The sequence below is a fragment of the Ananas comosus genome, linkage group 21 (assembly GCF_001540865.1).
Source record: "Ananas comosus cultivar F153 linkage group 21, ASM154086v1, whole genome shotgun sequence".
Taxonomy (NCBI): domain Eukaryota; kingdom Viridiplantae; phylum Streptophyta; class Magnoliopsida; order Poales; family Bromeliaceae; genus Ananas; species Ananas comosus.
In genome coordinates, this window is record NC_033641.1 from 9,014,823 (window position 1) to 9,036,632 (window position 21,810).

The 21,810-nt window shown below is 37.5% G+C and overlaps 3 protein-coding genes across 7 annotated transcripts; 2 read left to right on the forward strand and 1 right to left on the reverse strand.

Annotated features, from left to right (window-relative positions):
- On the forward strand, positions 493–1,158 carry LOC109726499. Its single transcript, XM_020256112.1, has one exon. It carries the CDS (start codon positions 543–545, stop codon positions 1,041–1,043), a length of 501 nt encoding a protein of 166 aa, XP_020111701.1. The 5' UTR covers positions 493–542; the 3' UTR covers positions 1,044–1,158.
- On the reverse strand, positions 1,983–8,706 carry LOC109726498 (protein FAR1-RELATED SEQUENCE 11). Of its 4 annotated transcripts, XR_002220539.1 has the most exons (7): positions 8,497–8,706; positions 7,435–7,573; positions 5,723–6,726; positions 4,944–5,387; positions 3,287–4,620; positions 3,062–3,116; positions 1,983–2,346 (listed from the first exon to the last, which is right to left on the reverse strand). XR_002220539.1 is itself a non-coding variant. In XM_020256111.1 (5 exons), the coding sequence occupies exons 3-5, from the start codon at positions 6,698–6,700 to the stop codon at positions 4,006–4,008; spliced, it is 2,037 nt and encodes a 678-aa protein (XP_020111700.1). In that variant the 5' UTR covers positions 6,701–6,726; positions 7,435–7,573; positions 8,497–8,706; the 3' UTR covers positions 3,154–4,005. The 4 variants fall into 4 exon arrangements, 1 of the variants encoding a protein (XP_020111700.1); XR_002220537.1 differs by having other exon boundaries at positions 1,983–3,116; XR_002220538.1 differs by having other exon boundaries at positions 1,983–3,152.
- Positions 15,020–21,649, forward strand: LOC109726407 (ferrochelatase-2, chloroplastic). Of its 2 annotated transcripts, XM_020255978.1 has the most exons (11): positions 15,020–15,179; positions 15,313–15,424; positions 15,975–16,290; positions 16,916–17,059; positions 17,847–17,948; positions 18,296–18,399; positions 18,482–18,608; positions 19,471–19,623; positions 19,860–19,960; positions 20,121–20,322; positions 20,792–21,649. In XM_020255978.1, the coding sequence occupies exons 1-11, from the start codon at positions 15,131–15,133 to the stop codon at positions 21,014–21,016; spliced, it is 1,635 nt and encodes a 544-aa protein (XP_020111567.1). In that variant the 5' UTR covers positions 15,020–15,130; the 3' UTR covers positions 21,017–21,649. The 2 variants fall into 2 exon arrangements, with proteins under 2 accessions (XP_020111567.1, XP_020111569.1); XM_020255980.1 differs by lacking the exon at positions 15,313–15,424 and having other exon boundaries at positions 15,020–15,222.

Here is a 21,810-nt window from a genome sequence, read left to right on the forward strand (position 1 = left end):
ATTATTATTATTATTTATTAATAATTAATAATTATTATTATTATTATTAATTAGATAATCCATATTATTAATTTATTATTTATAATTAATTATTATTAATAATTATTATTTATAATTAATTATTAATAATTAATTTCTTATTTATTTTTAAGTAATATTTTTATTACTATTAATTACATAATATAATTTTAATTTCAAATTATAACTCATATTCCTCTTGTTCCAATCTAACCATCCAAACACTATTTATCTTATTCCTAGGAACAACCTAATTTTCATCCAAACGCAAAATTGGTCTAGTTCCTGCTTATACCTGAACTTGTACCTATCCCTAGAACTAGCAGTTCTTACTTATACCCGAACCAAACGCAGCCTTAATGAAGTAGATTCTAATTTGACTTATAGGTTGTTTTTGTGCACCAGGTGCACGCAATAATTTTTCAATAATTTTTTGGACCTCTCGCAAAGCCACATTTCCCATATAGATCCAGTTTTGATCTACCACCCCCCCCACAGGAGCATCACCACCACACCCAAAAAACATGGCCTATTCCAGACCCCAAAAGACCCTAATCCTTCTCCTAATCCTAACCCTAATCCTCTCGGCCTTCGGCGGCCGCAAGGGACCAATCTATGGCTTGCCGACGGCGTACCAAGTCCTCGAGGGGTTCGACTTCCCGCCGGGGATCCTCCCGGCGGGCGTGACGAGCTACTTGCTGCGGCAGGACGGCTCGTTCGAGGTCTACCTTTCGGAGGACGACTGCGAGTTCAAAATCGCGGGGCAGTACCAGCTGAAGTACCGGCAGAAGATCACGGGGACGGTGCAGTCGGGCGCGATCAAGAACCTGAACGGCGTCAGCGTGAAGGTGCTCTTCCTGTGGATCGGAATCAACGAGGTCGACCGGAGCGGCGACGAGCTCAGCTTCTACGTCGGGCCGCTCTCGGCCTCGTTCGGCGTCGCCAACTTCGAGGAGAGCCCCCGCTGCGACTGCGGCTTCGACTGCGCCACCGCCGCCACCGCCGCCGCCGCCGCCGCTTCTTAGTGGTTTTGATTCTTCTTGTGTGTTTTGATGGGTGGGGGATTTGAATTGGTTTTGTTTTATGATTTGTAGCAGTACATGATTTTTCATGATTATTATCACTTCGAATTTGCATGGATGTTTGATGTGAGTTTTTAAGATTGAAACAGTTTGATATTACAGCTTCATATATTATAAAAAAAAAAAACAAAAAAGAAAAATCTCCCCCAAAGGAGAGCTAAGTCCATAATGGATCATATGAGAGAACAAGTATCGACGAACTAAGACCTAATCTGTAAATGCTGTAACTAAACTCACCCGCTTTAGAACTTAAAAAGATTTAGATATATTAATAAGCATTCTGAAGCTCTACTATAATAAAATGGTGGTGGAAACAGCTATCGAAGAAGCAAAACGAAACAAGAAAAGGAAGCCCCCAAGATCGTGTTTTGAGTTTGGCCACCGCATTACAAAACACGGCATTAATCCGAGTTTAAGCTAACTAATTACAAGGCAAGTATGATGATTAAGGGTTTGGGTGAATAAAAAAGCCCTCATTAATCATCATTAGATAAATAAAGAGTCCAAATTACAACATCCATTCAAAAGAATCATAGTTTGGTATATTCCAGGGTCCATTAATACATCTTTATAAAAAATGAATGGAATTGTGGAATAGGGGAAAGGGACAATAGCAAAGTTCCAAACAAGCAAATTTATCCAAATTATCATTAAAGAGTCCATTTGGTATTTAGAACTATTTAAAGCTGTGTAACAAAACTGAGTTGAGGTAAAAATATATAGAAATATACTTAGTAATTTTTCGATTTCATACAATATGATTTGTATTTTTATTGAGAAACAAAATAAGAAAAAAAAATTAAAAAAATATCTACATGCTTCTACCCCAATTCACTGCATGAAATAGTATTAAGAATTTAAGATGGCTCTCAACACCAAACAGGTCTAAGATAAACACATTGATCCATAAAAAAGTTAAATTAAGTTTGTACTTAAAAGGCCCCAAGTTGGAAGCATAATTGCTTCACCTTTCTAGCTGAGTTACATTTCTAAAAAAAATGAACGAACCAGATCGCTTGCTACCTTTCTCTCTCAACAAATAAATTAAAAAAAAAATCTAAATAAGCAAATTGAACCAAATTTTTATTAAACAACTCCATAATTCGTATAGTAGTTAAATTCACCCACAACACTTCCCAAAATAGCTGCAAATGCATCCAAATTTCCCATTGCATATGATTTTGAGCTTTGCCACTTTTGCAACATATGAGCACAATTTGATGAGCTAACCCTAAGACAACATTGTCTATTTTAAATATTAAAATATGAAGTTGCAATACGCATGGAGTTAGATTCTATCCACCTTTCTCATACAATTTAAAATAGGAAAATAAAAAAATCAAATTTACAAACAAACACTCAATAGCCCTCTTTGGAGTTGGACCACAACCACATGGTTCAGTCAAAGTTATGTTAATGGAAAGAATACTTATTAATCTTTCACATTAAGTTATACAAAATTATTTTAATCATACTGTTATAGAAAATAATAAAAAAAAAAACTGCAATAATGCAAAGTAGTTCATATGAAAACAACAATAATAGCATATGTCACAGTGCTAAAAATAGGTGTATTTACATGAAGAACGATCGCGGTAGTAAATATTTAGAATTCAGTACCGTATACTGGAACACATATCTTAGTGATAGTTCTCTCTACTAAGCTACTTTTAATATGATTATGGCCCTCAATAGATGCTCTAGTTCTAGCTATTATATAGTAGTGTTTCCGGAAAACCAAAAAAAACAGGATCTCATCTAGAAGTTTGGTTACTTATCACAGTACAAAGAAGATCTAAAAGTTGGCAATCAGGTCTAAACAGCAGTGTTGTTCTAGTAGAAGATTTGTGCAATGATCAATCAATTATATACTTGACTGATTTATATAAACTCTATTAAAAGACAAAGGGCATAAACTTTGAGTAATGATCAATCAAATATAAACTTGGATAGAAAATTACCTGATATAACTTCTGTGGAGGTGATCTTACAAACTGTAGAGCCAGACGCAATCCGCTGAAATCGAACCCAAAACCATAAGCCAAAAACCAACTGTTGGAAGGCAATAATTATTGACAAACTTATGGGCAATGTATAGTCAGGCAATAATTATTGACAAACTTATGGCCAATGTATAGCCATAGTGATATTAATAAAACTGTTAGATCTTACAGAAGGGTCCCTACAGGATAATGATATAAATGGTAGAACCTCCACACCAACCATTTTGCATGGATACTGTATCCTCAAAACTGCAAAAGCACCGACTGTTTTCGTCTGAGCCATGAAAGTTAAATAACACCGAGCGTTCCCAACCTTTTACTGTAGTTTCAGTTCGATCCCAACCATTCAGCACCTACAATTAGATCCCTAGTATTTACATTTCAAACACAATGTTACCCTTTCAGTTGAACTTCCCCATCAAATTAAGAAGAAATGGTTATGCAACCATCATCTAACGACCACTTAAATGACTTTTGGACTTCTCATTTTATGAGCACACACGCATTTCGTCCAATTTTATCGAGGGACTTAATAAACAGGTAAATAGCAAACTAACGCAAAACGTGAGGGGCCAGATTGTATCAACAGAATGGTTGGGGTCCTGACTGAAACTTTCTGAAAAGGTTGGTGGCTCCTGGTGCCATCAAGTGAGTTGAAATTCCCTTGGCAACCATGAAGACAAAATGAGTTCTTCTGAAGGTACATTATGCCATTGCAAATCAAAGAACTACAAAAGCCACATAGCTCCTACCGTGATTTGCAACTGAAAAGGTGCCTATTCCAATTACAATGCACTGACCTCCCATGCTGCGTCCCTGAATTTGGTCTCACATTGGTATATTATGTTCCCTCTCTTTCCCCACCAATCGCTTGGATGTTAAATAACAAATAGTGTGACTTCTTAAACTTTGTGAAAGTCATATCTTGAGCCATGGACCGAAACAGGTTGCTGCCTTATTCGAGACAAGAGACTCGAGACCTCACGTGATGCGATATCCATACGATCTTTCGACTTGGCTGCTTCGGCTATTAGGGCTGACATCATCGACTGCAGTGCCTGCACGCTCTCCGACTGCTCATTCCAAGAAGCGCCCTGCACCATCTTCGAGGGCAACAAGTTGGCCCTCCGCCATCTGATGGGCAAATGGCGGTCTGGGATCTGAAAGCAGTTGAGGGTCGAAAGCACTCTTAGAGTGTGTCTACAAAGAATCCCTGAGAACTCAAACATGTGGCAGCTACAAGAAAGCACTTCTTCCCGCGGTGCCCAAAGCACTTTTCGGCCACCATCGATCTTTGTGTGGTGCCTGATAAGGAAGCAGTTCTCTTCCATCTGGAAGGAAGCATAGTGGGTGGCCATGACAAGCTCCTCTTGTAATTTGGAGAAAGCGTAGGGGGTGAGGACGGAGGCTGCATGAGCTTCCATTGGAGCACCTGTTTTGAGGCAGATGTTTTGTATGTTCTGTTGCATCGCCTGCTGCTCCCCGGCTTGGTCTCTAAAATCAATGGCTACCGCAGCCTATTAACAGTAATGCAGAATTGCTTATTTCATCTAAACAACTTGAAATTTACAAATTTTAGAAGCCATATTTATATGATTCTAGTTCCTCACCTATATAAACGAACAAAAAAAAAAGAAACTTAAGGAAAACCATAATTATTTCTTAAGGAAAACCACATGATTATTTCTTAAGGAAAAAAGAAACTCCCATAATTATTTCTTAAGGAAAACCACATGCTGACATACAGATAAAACTTAAGTGCGACAAAAAAAAAATATAAAAAGAATAACTGGAATTGCCATTGAATAGGTAAAAGCTCACTTTAACAGACATAGTTTACCTGTTCGATAAAATGAGCAAGGCGAGTCTGCGCACTCAAGAACCTCTGAATGAAAGCATTTATTGACTTTGACAAACCTGTTGCAGTCATTCCTGCAAAGAAATGGCTTCTCAAGTACGGTAAAGCCCAGAATGTTCGAAAAGTAAACAAATTGGTAATGTGTCTATTTGCATGAAGCCCGTATAAATCCACCATCTCTTGCCATCCGAGCTCAAACTCATCTATACTTTCCAAATTATAGAGCCTACAGAACTCAACTTTCCATTCATTGTACCGCTCTCCAAGAGCTGCGTTGAACCAAGATGGGAACTTTGCTACTATAAGCCATATGCAGAAGGCATGTTTGGTTGTTGGCATTTCTTTAGCTATCACTTCCTTAAGACACATATTTTGATCAGTTAGGATTGTTTGCGGAGCCTTTCCATTCATGAAGCTAAGAAACACCTGTCATGGCAGGAGATAAGTTAGAGCGTTACAAGAAATAAATAAGAGGGGATTTACCTATATATATTACTGCAAAATCATCTACTTACTATTTACACTTGTAAAATCTGAATTTTTGTATACACACCTGGAAATTGTTAAAAAGATAATCATAGCTCAAGTTAGGGGGAAGAAGTTACCTTTGTTAGAAAGTTCTTTCATATGAGGGTCACTCTTGAAAGTTCAAGGGCAAGATTAAGTTTTTGAGGAGAAAATACTTAAACGATAAACACAGAAATTTGCAACTTGCAAGAGTATATATGTATTCCTTATTAATAGCATATCTGGTAGCCTACCTGTAATGCCCATGTATAGGATCGCAAGTTTTCTTCTCTTAGAAGCACACAACCAAAGAAGCAAGGCATCCCATAATTGTTCATGCCAACCCAAATTCCAAGCGGCATATCAAAAGCAGCTAAACGGTGAGTCGTGTCGAATACAATTGCATCACCGAAGACCTCATATGATTGGACCGACGATGCATACGACCAAGCAATATTTTCCAACCTATTATTGCCATCAATGGTGAAATCATACTTAAAGTTGGGGTCTTTCTCCTTAATGTTCTTGCACATCCTAAGGAGGTCGATGCTGTCCTCATCTTGATCAACCTTCCTAAATGACTGTATTAAATTCCTCACATCTTTCTCCGTGAAGGGCAGAAGTCCAGGCTCAACACACTTCTCTAACTCCAATAGTTTCATCATTTGTTGCACGGAAATGCCAGTTTTTGCGAACATCAAGATTCGGTTTTTATCAGCCTCTGAGATGACCCGATAAGCCGGAAGAAAACGCACTTGGTTTGGTTCTAAAAGCTCGTGGTTGTGGTGATTAGAAAATCCTGTGACCCGCCATTCTGTGATACCCGAATCCACATTCTTGCTTATACGCAGGTATGCTTGACATCCACACCGAGAGGACTTCCTATTCCTTTGTGGTTTTGTATCGTTTGATGATTTGATAGGGGTATTGCCAGCACGATGGCACACGAAGTACCGTCTAGTGAGTCCTTTACCAACACCGTCTTTGCCTTCTGTGCGGTGGCGGCGAATCGAGAAGCCACACCGCTTGGCAAATTCACTGTAGAACTCGTACGCCAAATCGTGGGTTTCAAACATTTGGCCAATGTAGGGAACAGCATCGCTTGAGGATTCCAGCGAGAGCCGCGTGTCCTCTGGGGACTCTTCTGCACTGCTAGTTTCCTCCTGGGAGAAGGATCTACGATCTGAGGGGTCGTCATACACTTCTAACATTGCTCTAGCTTCTTCAGACATTATCTTTGGCTCACAAGATAGATAGCCTGGACATGCCAAGTATAAGAAGCTTTGAATAAATCAGCAAGGGAAACATAGCAGACTTTCTTAGAAAGGCAAGTACTCAACAATCAAGAAGTTTAAAATGATGAACAGAAAAGAAATGTAACGGATATGCAGCTATGAGTAACTTGAAATTTTTATCCTGGGTACAATTATGTTGCATCACGGAGCACTGTGCGAGGCAACAGATTTAATGAACTAAACCCCAAAGTTCAACAACCTGGACTAGAACCCAACACACCCCAAAACCCACCATGGTGCCTAACCACTAGGATACTACCCAAGCTAACTGTGCCCAAGAAAAGTTAACCATATCCAAGGATAGCGCCAAAAGTTCACAAAAAGGAAAAAAAGAAAAAATGTTCAAAATAACAACAAAGTGGCCCAGGAACAGCCTATCATAATAGAATTTCATCACCTCAATTATGCTGGATTCAAATAAGAAAAAATAAGTCAACTTATATCCTCAAGTTTGCAATAAGTCGTTCTATCTTTTATAACCGCAATATCAAATTTTTATATTTTTTTTCCCCCTCCATCAAGTCCTTAAAGCCAAATTGCATTTATCAAGTGCATATAGTGTTAAATCTTTAGTGTGCATCCAAATTCTAATCAACCAGAGGTAGAGAATTCAGATTCATAGGCATATCTAGTAAAACTCCATGCTGTATTAGGTAAAAGTAGGATTGTACCTTAAGTTCCTCCAGTGTGAAGCCCTTTAAAAACTCTAGATTCATTTGGTAGACTAGTGGTGGGTCCAACAGCAGACAAAAAGCTGAAAAGGTCCGATAGTAGGTTTTTGGAAAATCTTCACAGCATTGTTCTGTCTAGCTGCAATTACAAGTTCAGAATCCATATTACTAGAAAGAGAGACAATTATAAGCTTGACAAGTGATCAACTCAAAAGAAACTAAGAAGTATACTAAGTATGAATAGAAATGTATCCTATAAATACTGGAAAGAGTCTACAGAATGTAGAAAGCGTAATATCAAGCTAAAAGCTGAAAAGGGCAAACAAATGCTGGAAATAAGATCTACCAATACAAAAGACTCAATTTGCTTCTTCAAACAATTTGTGGCGACCTCGTGGCATTGCGAAAGAGAAGAAGAAAAATTATAAGCACTTCAAAATAGCAAACTAATAAGATAATTCGCATACCGACTAGCATTGTTGGGCAAAAATTAGCTTGAAAAGAAAATGAAATGGAATGCCATATGGTAGATTCTTGCTTTGCAAGAATGAATTTAGGTGTAGCATTGCGACATTAAATACCAGCAAAAGAGAACCCAAAAAAAAAAAAAAATCTCTGTGAAGAAAATTGTGCTTGAAAGTAAAAAGTGGAATTTATTTTTTTGTTGTCATTTTGTCACACATACCAAATCTAATTCGGTGCGAAAAATGTACGAAGATCGTTTCAACTTTTTTTAAAGAAAAATAAAGACACAATCTAAATATTTGTTTGCTCTAATTTGAGGTATTCCCATCAAACTAAATTAAGATTCCATTTAAATAAACAGTTCTGCTAGCTAAATTAACGAATCGCCAGCAAATTTAAGGAAATTTCACGATTCACCAACATAGCTTAGATTGAAAAAAAAAAAAGCAGATTTTAGGTATCGACTTCAAAATGGCGTACAATTGAGGGGCTCTACACACATTAAACCCTAACACAAACTCATTTTAAAGATCACAAAGGATCACGGAGCGCACTGTACATTGTATCATAAAAGCATCCAATAGAAGAGGCGATTACCCATCACACTGTGGGTCGACGATGCGGCGGCGGCGCCAGAGATCCATACATCGGCGGCGGCGGCGGCGGAGGCGGCGGCGGTGGACGGAGAAGGATTGAAGGAAGGGGGGGAGAGAGAGAGGGATCGATCGAAGGGGAATTTGGGGTTTCGGGTTAGGGTTTCGCTTTTTTTTTTGCCCCTCCCCAAATTCGTTTTTTCGATTAATTGGGGAAAAATTTACTGAACCGTTACAAAATAGTGATGACCACACAGAACTTTAGGAATTTCTTTTTCTTTTCTTTTTTTAATTAAACTAATCCTTTTTATCAATGTCAAACACTGTAAATAATAAGGCCAATTTGCATAAAAAATTTACAAATTTTGAGCTTTTATAAAATTAGACTACCTTTTTCAATTTTGCAAAATTCGAGTTGGATTTTCAACAAACCAAAATACCATTATGTTGAATTTTATCTTGGGCTAAAATAGGTCCAATTTTTTATCCCGTGATAATAGGTCCAGGAGACTAATATGTTGAATTGGATTAGCCTAATAAGTTGAGTGGATGTGTGGTCCACAAGAGACCTAACGGCAAGAGACCCAACGTCCAGATGGGTTGAGTCAGATCGAAGCCCGCAAGCACTGTGGTTGTGCCCTTAAGTGCGATAGATGCGCCTTTCCGGTCAGCACATGCTTTTTAGGATAATTAGTTAGCGCTTACGATCCACAAGTAGTATTAGAGCCAGTGGCACGGGTTTGATTCCTACATGCTGCATTAACGTGCAGGTGTTGGAAGGGGGATTGTTAGCTATTTATTATTGGGCTAAAATAGGTCCAACTTCTTACCCGTGACAATAGGCCCAGGAAACTAATAAGTTGAGTTGGGTGAGCCTAATAAGTTGAGTGGAGATGTGGTCCACAAGAGACCTAACGGCAAGAGGCCCAACGTCCAGGTGGGTTGAGTCGGATCGAAGCTCGCGAGCGTTATGGCTTAGCCCTTAAGTGCTCTTCTTTTTTTTTCCTTCGTTCTTTTTTTTCTCTCCGACCCTCATCGCCTCCTCTATTGCCTTTGCGGCCTCGGCGACGGTAATGAGGGCGGTGCCACATCCTCTTCCTCCATCTTCTCCTCCGCTGGCGCCGACGGTCCTTGGCGACGGTAACAAGAGCGGCGCTGCCTCCTCCGCCTCTGCCGATGCAGGAGAAGTAGAAGGAGAACTCGAAGCGGGCCTAGATGAGAGCGGAGCGGACGAAGGTGATGAGGTCGTTGTCAAGGAGGTGCTAGCCGCTCCATGAGGGTGAAGAAAAAAAACGCACCTATCTCCAAGGAGCGAACAAAAATGCAGAGGGTAGAGAAAATAAGAATAAAAAATAAAAAAGAATAAAGAAAAAAAAAATCTCTCTTCAAAATACCATTATATATTGTTGCTGCTACCCAAAAGTCTAAAAAGTAGAGAAAAAGAAAGAAAAAGATGAAGGTTATACTGTTAAAATAAAATTGCATTGTTTTACAAGAAAATTGTATTGTTTAATATGAACTTTGTACTTTTTGATATGAAAATTACACTCTTTGAAATAAAAGTTTCACTCTTTCGATAAAAATTATACTATTTAAGAGAAAATTGCACTATTCTCTGACCATCATTGCCTCATCATCTTCTTCTTCTTTTCCCTTCACCCCCTCTTCCCCCTCCCCCTCCCCCTCCCCCTCCCTTTCCGACTCCGATCTTCACCAACGCAAGCCTCTCTACCCCGTGCGCCACATCTGAGTGTCGAAACACCGAAACAACCTATCTCTCTCTCTCTCTTTCTTCTTTTTCTTTTTTTTCTTCGTTTTTTTTTTCTCTCCGACCCTCATCGCCTCTTTCACCGCCTCCGCGGTCCTCGACGATGGTAGCAAGAGCAGTGCCACCTCCTCTTCGTTCATCTCTTTCTCCGCCGACGCTGACGACCCTCGACGACAGTAACGAGGGCGGCCCCGCCTCCTCTTCCTCTGCCTCTGCCCTCACCGGAGAAAGAGAAGGAGAAGGATAACTTAGAAGGGACCCGAGTGAGGGCGGAGCGAACATAGGCGATGAGGTCATTTACGTGTTTCGAAGCTCTAATGCGGCGCACGGGGTACAGAGGCTTGTGTTGGTGAGGATGGGGGTCGAAGGGGGAGGGAGAAAAGAGGGTCAAGGGAAGAGAAAAAAAAGAGAAGAAGAAGCTGAGGCGATGAGGGTCAGATAATAGTGCAATTTTCTCTGAAACGGTGTAATTTTTGTCGAAAGAGTGCAACTTTTATTTCAAAAAGTGTAATTTTCATCTCAAAGAGTGCAATGTTTATATTAAATAGTACAATTTTATTTTAATAGTACAACCTTCATCTTTTTCTTTCTTTTTCTCTAATTCTTAAACTTTTCGGTAATAGCAACAATATATAATGATCTTTCAAAGAGAAATTTTTTTTTCATTTTATTCTTGTTTTTTTCATCCCTCTGCATCTTTATTCACTCCTTAGAGATGGGCGTATCTTTTTTCCTCACCCTTACAGGCAGCGAGCACCTCCTCGATAACGACCTCATCGCCTCCGTCCGCTTCGCTCTCACCTGGGCCCGTTTCGAGTTCTCCTTCTCCTTCTCCTTCTCCTTCTTTGGCACTGGCGCCGGCGGAGGAAGAGGAGGTGGTGCCACCCTCGTTACCGTCACCGAGGGCCGCCAACGTCGTCAGAGAAGGAGATAGAGGAAGAGGTGATGGCACCGCCCTCATTACCATCACCGAGGCTGCGGAGGAGGTGGAGGAAGCGGTAAGGTCGGAGAGAAAAAAATGAATGAAGAAAAAAAAGAGAGAGAGAAAGGAATAAAGGTATTTTGGTTAGTTTGTTGAAAATTTGACCTGAATCTGCAAAATCAGAAATGGCGGCCCAGTTTTACAAAAGCTGAAAATTTGTAAATTTTTTATGCAAATTGGCCAATAATAAAATTATATTTTTACAATAATATCACAATTTTACATTCACCGTAATTTCACATCGATAGAAACTCAAATTTCTCAAAATATTAAATTGACTTGGGGCCATCAAAGGTTAAAGTCAATTATGGAGCAAAAAATATAAAAAATAATAAAAAAATATACTGTGAAAAACTTTAGCTTTTATGCTATTTATTTTTGGCTAAACAAAAAAACAAAATACTTGATTTTCACAGCTATAAAATAAATAGTAAAAGAAAATTAATTTTTACTTGAACCTTAATTCATCTGAATATCTATTTCAATTTGAACTTTACCTTCGGTGAAATTAACAAATCACTTGAAAGTAGCAACTAGCAAACATGGATTTAAATGCCCATCGCACAAGTCATATTCATCGTACCGTATCGTGCGAACAATGACACAATACAGTACCCGTATTGATGGCATAGCTCAAAACTATCTTTTCTTAGCAGATCAGAGCGGATTCAGGACTAGTTGAATTTTATTTAATTTTTTGTCTTTACTTACCACTCTATTTAGGATAGGACTAAATGAGAGCTATTTTTTGGTGGACTGTTTGCATATCGGAGCGGATCATAGGAAAGAAGAGGTTTTTCACCTTCTGCTCCATTTCTTAGCAAATAGGAGAGGATTTGGATGGGATTAAAATTTTTTTATTTTAAGTTCTCACTTACCAGCCCTTTCGGGTAGGATTGATTTGGGATCACCAGCAACTGGGATCCATTTGCATCCCTACACCTTCCCACTAGCACTTCCCTCTAAAGATGTCAACGTGTCAAATTTGGAGGTGAATTTTTCAAACTTCGAACCCAAATATGAAATCTAAATCAGAACCCGATGTATCCGATATATTTCAAAAAATCATATACAAATACAAACCCGATTAATAATCTAAAACATAAAACCTGAAACTAAACCCAAAAAATCAGAACCTGAAACAATTATTATTATTTTTTACTATATTTCAAATATATTATATTAAAATATAAAATTTTAAAATACAAGTTTAAACATAACATCAAACACACAAACACACACACATATATATATATATATAGAGAGAGAGAGAGAGAGAGAGAGAGAGAGAGTTGGACTAGGCTACTATTAGTAGCAAAATCCAATTGTTGCTACCAGTTTTTTAGCCTTTGGATCAACTCTTTTCATTATTTATAATCATTGGATTAAATACTATAACCCAGTGGGGATCACTCAACCCTAGGGGGATCACTCTGACCGACTAATATCATCCTGACCCTATAATTTTTCATCCAAAGGTTAAAAATTTGATAGCAAAAAAAGCATTTTACTATTAATAGTATTCCAGCCTAATTCTATATATATATACTATTCTATTGTTTCGGAAACAAATAAAAAAAAAAAGAGAAGCAGTTTTTCTTTCTTTTTCTAAGTACACTAATTTTTGCCCTCAAATAAGCCTTCTAATGAGTTGCCCTCTAATTAGCCTTCTAATGAGTTGAATTTTTTTAAATTTTTTTAAAAATTATTTTATTTGAAATATAAACTCTTGATATTGAGTTGGCAAATATTTTGATATTGGGAAGTTAATGATTTTTTCTTATGTATTATATTTTTAATTNAGTCTAGTTCTATATATATATATAAAGAGAGAGAGAGAGAGAGAGTCCGACTACCATACTATTAGTACCAAATATTTGATGCTATTAAGTTTTCCATCATTAGATCTACCATTTAGATCATCGCTACATGTTAGATTATTATTCAACCAACCACCCACTCAATCCTAGGATTCCAATATCATCATAACTGTACATCTCTTCATCCAAGGGCAGAAAATCTAATGACACTAATGACTTGGTGTTATTAATAGTATATAATCTAATTCTATATATATATATTCTGAGTTGGGTTGGAATACTATTGATAATATTTGACATCTTTTGCTATCAAGTTTTTAACCTTTGAATGAGAAATTGTAGAGTTAGAATGATATTAGTCCCTTATGATTGAGTGGTTCTCACTGGGTTATAATATTTAATCCAATAATTAGAAATGATCAAAGAAATTGATCTAAAAACTAAAAACTTGATAGCAAAAGGGGACAAATACTATTAATAGTATTCTAGCCCAAGAGTGGGCTGGTATGCTTATGGAAGGCTTCCAAGTTGTTTTCGATGATTGGATTACATCGAATCGAACATGGCTCACGTCAGTAGTTGATTAGTAGTATTTGAAGTACCTAGAAAATAAATTTTGCGATTTTTCGATATCATTTGCCTAGTGATCGAAGGGGCTCAAAATCAATAATTTTAACGGCCGTGGTGAGCCGGTTGCGAAGTTTAACGGTGTGAAATATTCAAATCACATGAAATTTTGATAGAAATCTTTTATACCATATAAACACAAGATCAATAACTTTGATCTAAAATTTTAATGTCATGATCATCATATTTTGTAAGATTTTTATTTCAGCCGTTGATTTGAGCCACTTCGATCACTAGGCAAATGATATTGAAAAATCGACAAATTATTTTCTACATATTCAAAATACTCTAGATCAAATCTAACAGAGCGATCGTCAATATCGAAGTCCAAACATCGAAAATAAAGTGGAAGCACGGAGATAAGCATCTAGCCTCATCTTAGCCAATCATATATAATATATATAATATATATTATATATATATATATATATATATATATTATATATATATAGAGTTGAGCTGGATATACTATCGGTAGCAACGGGCTCTGTTGCCCACCCATTTGTTTTCGATGATGGAGCCTCCAAATCGACGATCAGGAACCGTTGAAAATGATCATATACCACTTGAAGTATTCTAGAATCAAATTTACATACTTTGTCGATATTATTTTCTTGTCCATTAAATGGGTGTAAAATGAATGGTGAAAATGAATATCCTCTAAAAGTGATGATAGAAATTTTGTATCATGATCGAGAGTATAGATCTTGTTCTAAATAGTTTAAAGAATTTTCTAATAAATTCAATTGATTTGGATAGCTTTACAACCGCTTAAACGAAAAAACCCTCATATACAACCATTAAAATGAACTAATTTGAACCCTTTGATCATTAGGTAAATGATGTTGAAAAGATTTGAAATATTGATTTCTTAGATACTTCAATGTGATATAGATTGTTCAACGGTGGGATCGTTGATTTGAAAGTCGATCATCGAAAACAAATGGATGCAACGCACCGTTTGCTATCGATAGCATTCCAGCTCAACTATATTTATATATATATATATATATATATATATATATATATATATATATATAATCAATTCGGATTCTGATAAGGGTACGGACAAAATTCATACCAGAATCCAATTCTATGGGTCTTCATTTTTTATACTCATACATGCAAAATTGTCTCAGTTCAGCATCGTATAAACCCGCTTCGTGAGGATTCAAATTTGAATAAAATTTCAAGTATCCGTATCCATTAGCATCCCTACTCTCTACTCTCCACACTCCGCACGTGCGCGCCGGCTCACACAAACTGGGCGAGGAATAGTCCCCACCAATCGTCGCGGATAATAACAATTCCTCTCTCTCTCTCTCTCTCTCTCTCTCTCTTTCTTATTCTCTCTCCCCTAATTATTAGCGAATAGCGAGTGAGGAGCGAGCGACGTAGCTACGAAGAGGAGCGGCGTGCACACAAAATTAGGGCATCGCAAATGGGGATCGAGGTGTTGGCGCTCTCCCTCCCCTCCCCCTCCTCCCACTGTGAGCAAGCCCTCGTCCTCCTCCTCTTTATGCTTCGATTCTGGTGCGATTTGATGCGATTTTCTCTGCTTTTTTGGGGATTTTTTTTTTGGTGATTTTTGGGGGGGTTTTTGTTGTTGTTTTTTTTGGTTAGGGGAGAGGTTGTCGTCGTCGCACCAGGCGAGCACGAGGGGTGGATCCGAGATGGGTAATTTGGAAGTGGGAGGAGCTCCCAAGTTGGCGCAGCCTAGGGCTCTTCCGACGAGGTTGTAGCGTTTGGTTTGGAGAAATGTGGCTCCTTTGATGTGCACGCGTGGGGATTTTAATTTGTTGAGAAAAGAGTTGGTTTTGCGATTGATTTCACAAATAATTCAAAAATTTTTAGAAGGGAGTAATTGTAAAGTTTGTTTGTGTTGATAGTTTTTTTTTTTTCTTAATGCACTTTTCGTTTGAGTGCACGGATTAGACCTTAGTTTTCTTCGCTATCAAAAAGCAATTTTTAACATGTATTACGCAAAATTCTTCGAGGTTACATTTCGGTGTATTCATTAATATTTACAAGATTGGTATAGAGTCGCTTCTGCAAATATGAATTCCGAGGAGTATCTGTGATATCGCATTATCCTTGAGTACACTTGCAGAAAAAAATTCCTTGTCTATTTTCAGGGATTGAATGACAGTCATGCAAGTTTCGGACTTTCCCGAACTTTGACTGATTTTGTTTTCCCTTTCACCTTTCTCCTATTGTTTTTCTCTTATGAAATATATTTCAGCTATCTAGTAACTCCTAAGATTGTTCTATCGTGTATGTAACAGGGCTGTTCTGCTGCCAACATGCTCAATTCAAACATCTAAATGTTCTTCTGGTCGCCAAATTGAAGCTTACGCTAGGAAGAGTTCCGTAGTCTCAAAAATTTACCCTGCATGGTTTCATCCATCTTCATCTGATTCTAGGCATTCCTTCCAAAGATGCTTCTCATCTTCAGAGGCGCTACTTACTTCCAAATCTCAGCCTGCATCAACTTCACTTGTTCTTGGCAATGAAAAAGTTGGAGTCTTGTTGCTGAATCTCGGAGGTCCGGAGACTCTTGATGATGTGCAGCCTTTCTTATTTAATCTTTTCTCTGATCCGGTAAATGAATAATTGAGCACTGCTACTTATTTTACCCTTTGCTTGATTTTGAAAGTTTAATGCATATTCCATTGTTGGCATGGCATATACTAGACTCTATCTTTCAAATATGTTAAATTGCAGTGCTAGTCCCTGTACTTCTAGTGAAGATTCATTTTGGTCCCAAACTTTTGGAGTGTGCATCAAGAGCCTAAACTGTTTGTAATGTTTTATATTAATACCTCCTGTTGTCGTCCGTTGGAGGAGAAAATTTTTCCTGCACCTGGTGTATCGATTAATCCATGCACCGTACCCCTGTCGACCCTCCGGCCCTTCTCTTAGTTTCAATCAAACCATCCATTTTTCAAAATAAAGAAGGCCTCTACTCAATGAATAGTAGGATTGATTTATGAGATGGCAAGGGGGGCTGACTGATGGAGAGGTCCAAAGATGTACAGGTGTATTTTGTTCGAAGGGAGGATGACAGGAGGGACTGATGTGAAACAGTATAAAGAGTTTGAGGCGTCTGATGCACATTAGAGGTTCAGGGATTTAACTGAATCTCTGGTGAAATTCAGGGATTGGTATTAACCTATACATTTTGTTGGTAAATTGCAAAAGCTGACTGATAGTGCATAACTGACAGGACATAATCCGGCTTCCCAGGATGTTCCGGTTTCTTCAAAAGCCATTGGCACAGTTTATATCTGTTGTTAGAGCGCCGAAGAGCAAAGAAGGTTATGCTTCAATTGGCGGCGGTTCTCCGCTTCGGCAAATAACTGATGCGCAGGCATGATTCCTTTCATGTCTTTTTAGAAGCTGTTATCTTTCTTGAGTTTAGCCTCTAGGTCGAGCATTATTGTTTTTAGTAGTTATATTTTTTGTACAGATTTTCTGAATGATATAGGTAGGCTGATAAGTGAAAACTATCTGTCATTGTTTAACCAACCGATAGGGAGAGTGTAGAGGCAACAACAATATGATGGCTTGAGTATAATATTGTCACTGTATAGCTTTCCTGAGATAAGGTTTCAAGGAAGGTTGTTTATACTTGAGTATCGTTTAAGAGTTTGTGGTCACCAATTGGAGAAGGAAAGGGGGACGTTCCTCTTGACTCTTGTTTTATTATATTCAGCCCAATCATGATGGCTGCCTGTAGCTGGGTGTTAGGCAATGGGAATGATAATGTCTCTCACTCTCTTTAGTTATATGTAATTGAGCTTCCCTTGCAGAAGTGAACCTAGATCTACACATTAGTAGTCCCTAGTAGTGATTGTTTCCATGAGCATAATGGCTTAAGAAATTGCAATCTAGCTTCAGATTCCAGACTGCTAATTTCTCATTTTTTACTTCAATGTTTTATTGTGTTTATTCTGCATGCTAAAAGTAATAGGCATCCCTGGTCCTTGCTTTTTGTCATTGAAGTAGATTGAGATATTTCATGGGGGCTCTCCTTCTGTATTATTATTCTCTTGATTCATTTGCTGATTCTTTTTAACTTGTAATAATAACCTTTTAATTGTATGTTCTTATATTTAGTCTCTAACACTTTTTAGGGATGTTATTATAAAATGCAGGGCGAGGAGCTGAGGAAGGCCTTGTGTGACAAAAATGTCCCTGCAAAGGTGTATGTTGGAATGCGCTATTGGCATCCATTCACAGAAGAAGCTATAGAACTGGTAGCGCATTGAGCTTGACATATGCCTAGGAGCTCATTTTTATTTTAATGGCAGCTAAGTAGTTATGTGAATTACAGACAAAAATAGCTGAAAATTGCCCCTACTCTTGCTTGTAATGCTAAGCAGGCGGCTTCGCTATGACATGAAATTGGAAGACATGATGATGGTTCCTTTTGTTGATGATTTTGCATATCTTTTTTTTTTTTTGGAAGATCGATACTTTAGTTTGGAGAGGCTTTAATGTGAAAAGGTTTTGCTGTGATAGCTAGATAGTTTTACTTCAGTCCATAATCTGATCAAACATTGCATTGCTGATCTAGTTGATATTCTTCTTGGTATTCTTCCAGATTAAGCAGGATGGTATCACAAAACTTGTTGTGCTTCCTCTTTATCCACAGTTTTCTATATCAACTAGTGGTTCAAGTCTTCGTTTGTTGGAGAGTATATTCAGGTAATACCATAAAAGGTTCAAATATTAGTTTCTACGATGCTTTTTCCGAAATCAACTGTATAACTTTTATTTAGTACTCTAGGGAGGATGAGTATTTGGTCAATATGCAACACACAGTTATACCATCCTGGTACCAGCGTGAAGGATACATCAAGGCTATGGCAAATTTAATCGAAAAAGAGTTGTCCAAATTTGCAACCCCTCAGAAGGTATGAACTACAGAAGTGCTTAACTCATGACAATGTTCATATCAGGACCCTCTTTCAGCTTTATTTTGTCTCTCTTTGGATATTAACCAATAAAATAGCTATGAATGAGTCAATACTAACAGTGAGCACCGACGACTCCTCTTTTTTTTTTTTTCTTTTTTCTTTTCTTTTCCTTTTTGTTGTTCTTAACATTAATCAGAAACAGACAGAATAGTGTCAAAACTAACATGGTTAGTGCTCTGTTAAGTATAGCGACGTTCAACATTAGAATGATTCTATCAATTTGTTGTTTTAGAGCTTTTGATACTTGGCCTTTATTGCTTAGGCAAGTACTGCTTTTGAATTGTCTAATAATACATTTATTGTTCGATGCACCTGTCATGCAACAATTTAACTAGTATCTTCATCTATTTACTAAGATCTTTAAGGTTTTGAATTGGCAGTTATATATGATCTGTGCTTTATTGTGAGATTGCTTCTTTGTTAGGCAAGGAACTTCTTTTTATATATTGTACGGCAGTAAAATAATATATAGGTAACAATAACAAAATATTTTAAGTTTACCTGGACAGGTGGTCATATTTGTAATACTTTAGAAATGATCCAATTGTTGACTAGGATATCTTGCAGTGGCCAGAAAACCAAAAAAAGAAAAAAAAAATCTAGTAACTACCTTGTATCCAATTTATTTTTATTTCTTCAAATTAGGAAAGAAAACATTGCAAGTTTGCCTTATTTCAAGCTTTTATGACCTCGGAGTCTTAAGTTATTACTCACCTTTAAGCATATGCTATAGTTGTTTCCTGGATTTTGTTTGAATTAATTTGTATGATCGTTTTCGTTTTCTATTATTGAATTGTAGGTCATGATATTTTTTAGTGCTCATGGAGTGCCGCTAGCATATGTCGAAGAAGCCGGGGACCCATACAAAGCAGAGATGGAGGAGTGTGTCGATCTGATTATGGAAGAGCTGGAGAAACGTGGAATCACCAACCCATGTACACTTGCTTACCAGGTAAATCATGGTATACGAGCTCTTTAATTTTCTGCTAGACTTTTTTGATAGCATAGAGGTGATGGGAGAAATGACTAATGTAGCTTGCTTAAATAGTTTTGCACCGCGTCAGTTAATGCAAGACTCTGTTCCTTTCACAGTTCTCCATCTTTTTTGCTCCTACTGCTGCTTTTGGTTTGTGAATACTATACTCTCTGATTGTTTCAAGCTGACAATTTTTTGACTGGATTTGATAGAGCCGAGTCGGACCTGTTGAATGGTTGAAGCCCTACACTGATGAGACAATTGTTGAGCTTGGGCAAAAAGGAGTGAAAAATCTTTTAGCTGTTCCTATCAGGTATTATTTCGCTCAGTACTTTGATATCAAATTTAGGGTTTAGGGTAACTCTGATCTCCTTCAACCTTCTCTTTTGCTGTAAGTTTGATTGTGCCCCTTATAAGATGAATTGGAAATAGCTGATTACCGCCAGTTTCGCTACTTCCTGTATGATTTGCAGTTTTGTTAGTGAACATATTGAAACTTTAGAAGAAATTGATGTCGAGTACAAGGAGTTGGCTCTAAAATCTGGTATTGAGAACTGGGGTCGAGTCCCTGCGTTAGGATGCGAGCCCACGTTTATTTCAGATCTTGCAGATGCTGTTATTGAAAGCCTCCCTTATGTAGGAGCCATGGCAGTTTCGAATCTTGAGGCTCGTCAGGTAACTACTATTACATTCATATCAATTTCGTTTATTTCATCTCTCAATATCTGATATTTATGCTTTTTAATATATCTGAGAGTAAGATGTTTTGGCAATCTCTCTTTTATTCTTAAATTGCAACTTGATCCCTGAAAATTTTATTCAAACACTTCCCTGAACTTTCACATATGTTGCAATTCATCTCCACTGGTTGAAAAAGAGGGGAAAAAAAAGAGAATTTCGTGGACTTTTGCTGTCAAATGATCCTTGTAACCCTGTTTCAAGTAAAAACTGAAACAAGGAAATCATTGCAAATGAGAAGCGAAAAGTTTTGAAACCGACTCGTAGTATCAGGATAGTACAGGGACTTAATTCATTTTACATTTTAGAGTTCTAATCAGATGGAATGCTATAGAACGGGTGATAATGTTTCTTTTTTTTTTTCTCATTTTTTGTTTTTTTAAAATTGATAAATTGATTTCAACAGTCACTTGTTCCCCTCGGGAGTGTCGAAGAGCTATTAGCTGCTTACGACTCGAAGCGCGGGGAGCTCCCTCCTCCCGTGACTGTGTGGGAATGGGGATGGACCAAAAGCGCGGAAACCTGGAACGGCCGAGCCGCCATGTTAGCCGTGCTCGCTCTTCTAGTCTTTGAAGTCACCACCGGCGAAGGGTTCTTGCACCAATGGGGCGTCCTACCCTTGTTCCGTTGATCGAGTACCTTTTTCTTCCTCAATAGATAATTTGATATAGGTAAAAATATACAGAATTTATCTGAGTTATAAACAATTTTGAATCAGCTATCCAACCTTTCAAAATTTTGATTTTATTATTCAATCTTTCAATTTGTTTGATTCGAGTCAGCAAACGGCATTTAACTTCAAAATATGAATGCATTATTTATCCTTAACGGGTTTTGTCATTATACTTGATGCAAATCTAAACTATAAATTTATTAAAGTGAGTAATTAGTTTAAATTTCGAAGTCAAAGTACCTTACCGACTCAAATTAAAAAAAATTGAAAGGTTGTACTGCAAAATCGAAATATTGAAAGATTAGGTAGTTGATTCAGAATGGTTCATAGTTTAGATAAGTTTTGTACTTTTTTTTACCGTTGATATATCTCCAACAGGGCATGTTTATGTTCCGGTACTCTTCGACGATTTATATCACCCATTAACATGCCCTAAGTTCATTTTCATTTGAACAGTAAACTGAGTTGCTAAATACAATTCATTTTGTTTAATTAGGGGGGTTATAATGAAGGATGATTGTGGATGGGACTTAAAAATTTTGACCAGAGAATCTTTAAATTTAAAAGGATATTTTGGTTTGGTAGATTAAATTCTGCAGACAGTTGAAACTATATCTAAATTGGTTGTAGCTCTAATTATAGCAGTTGGAGAGAATAACGCAAATAAGAGATAAACCTTTCAATCTTATTATTTTTAAATAAAAAGTATTTTCTCCTCCTATATTGAGGGTCAATTTAGCATTCTACCTATA

Bases quoted from the DNA above. Each gene is read 5' to 3' on its own strand.
- LOC109726498 (XM_020256111.1), bottom strand. From the start codon at position 6,700: ATGTCTGAAGAAGCTAGAGCAATGTTAGAAGTGTATGACGACCCCTCA. The intron at 5,388-5,722 runs GTAGGCTACCAG...CTGCCATGACAG, and splicing joins CCTATACATGGGCATTACAG to GTGTTTCTTAGCTTCATGAA. The intron at 4,621-4,943 runs GTAAACTATGTC...TACTGTTAATAG, and splicing joins TTGCTCATTTTATCGAACAG to GCTGCGGTAGCCATTGATTT.
- LOC109726407 (XM_020255978.1), top strand. From the start codon at position 15,131: ATGGGGATCGAGGTGTTGGCGCTCTCCCTCCCCTCCCCCTCCTCCCAC. The intron at 17,060-17,846 runs GCATGATTCCTT...TATAAAATGCAG, and splicing joins GGCAAATAACTGATGCGCAG to GGCGAGGAGCTGAGGAAGGC. The intron at 18,400-18,481 runs GTAATACCATAA...TTAGTACTCTAG, and splicing joins TTGTTGGAGAGTATATTCAG to GGAGGATGAGTATTTGGTCA.
- LOC109726499 (XM_020256112.1), top strand. From the start codon at position 543: ATGGCCTATTCCAGACCCCAAAAGACCCTAATCCTTCTCCTAATCCTA.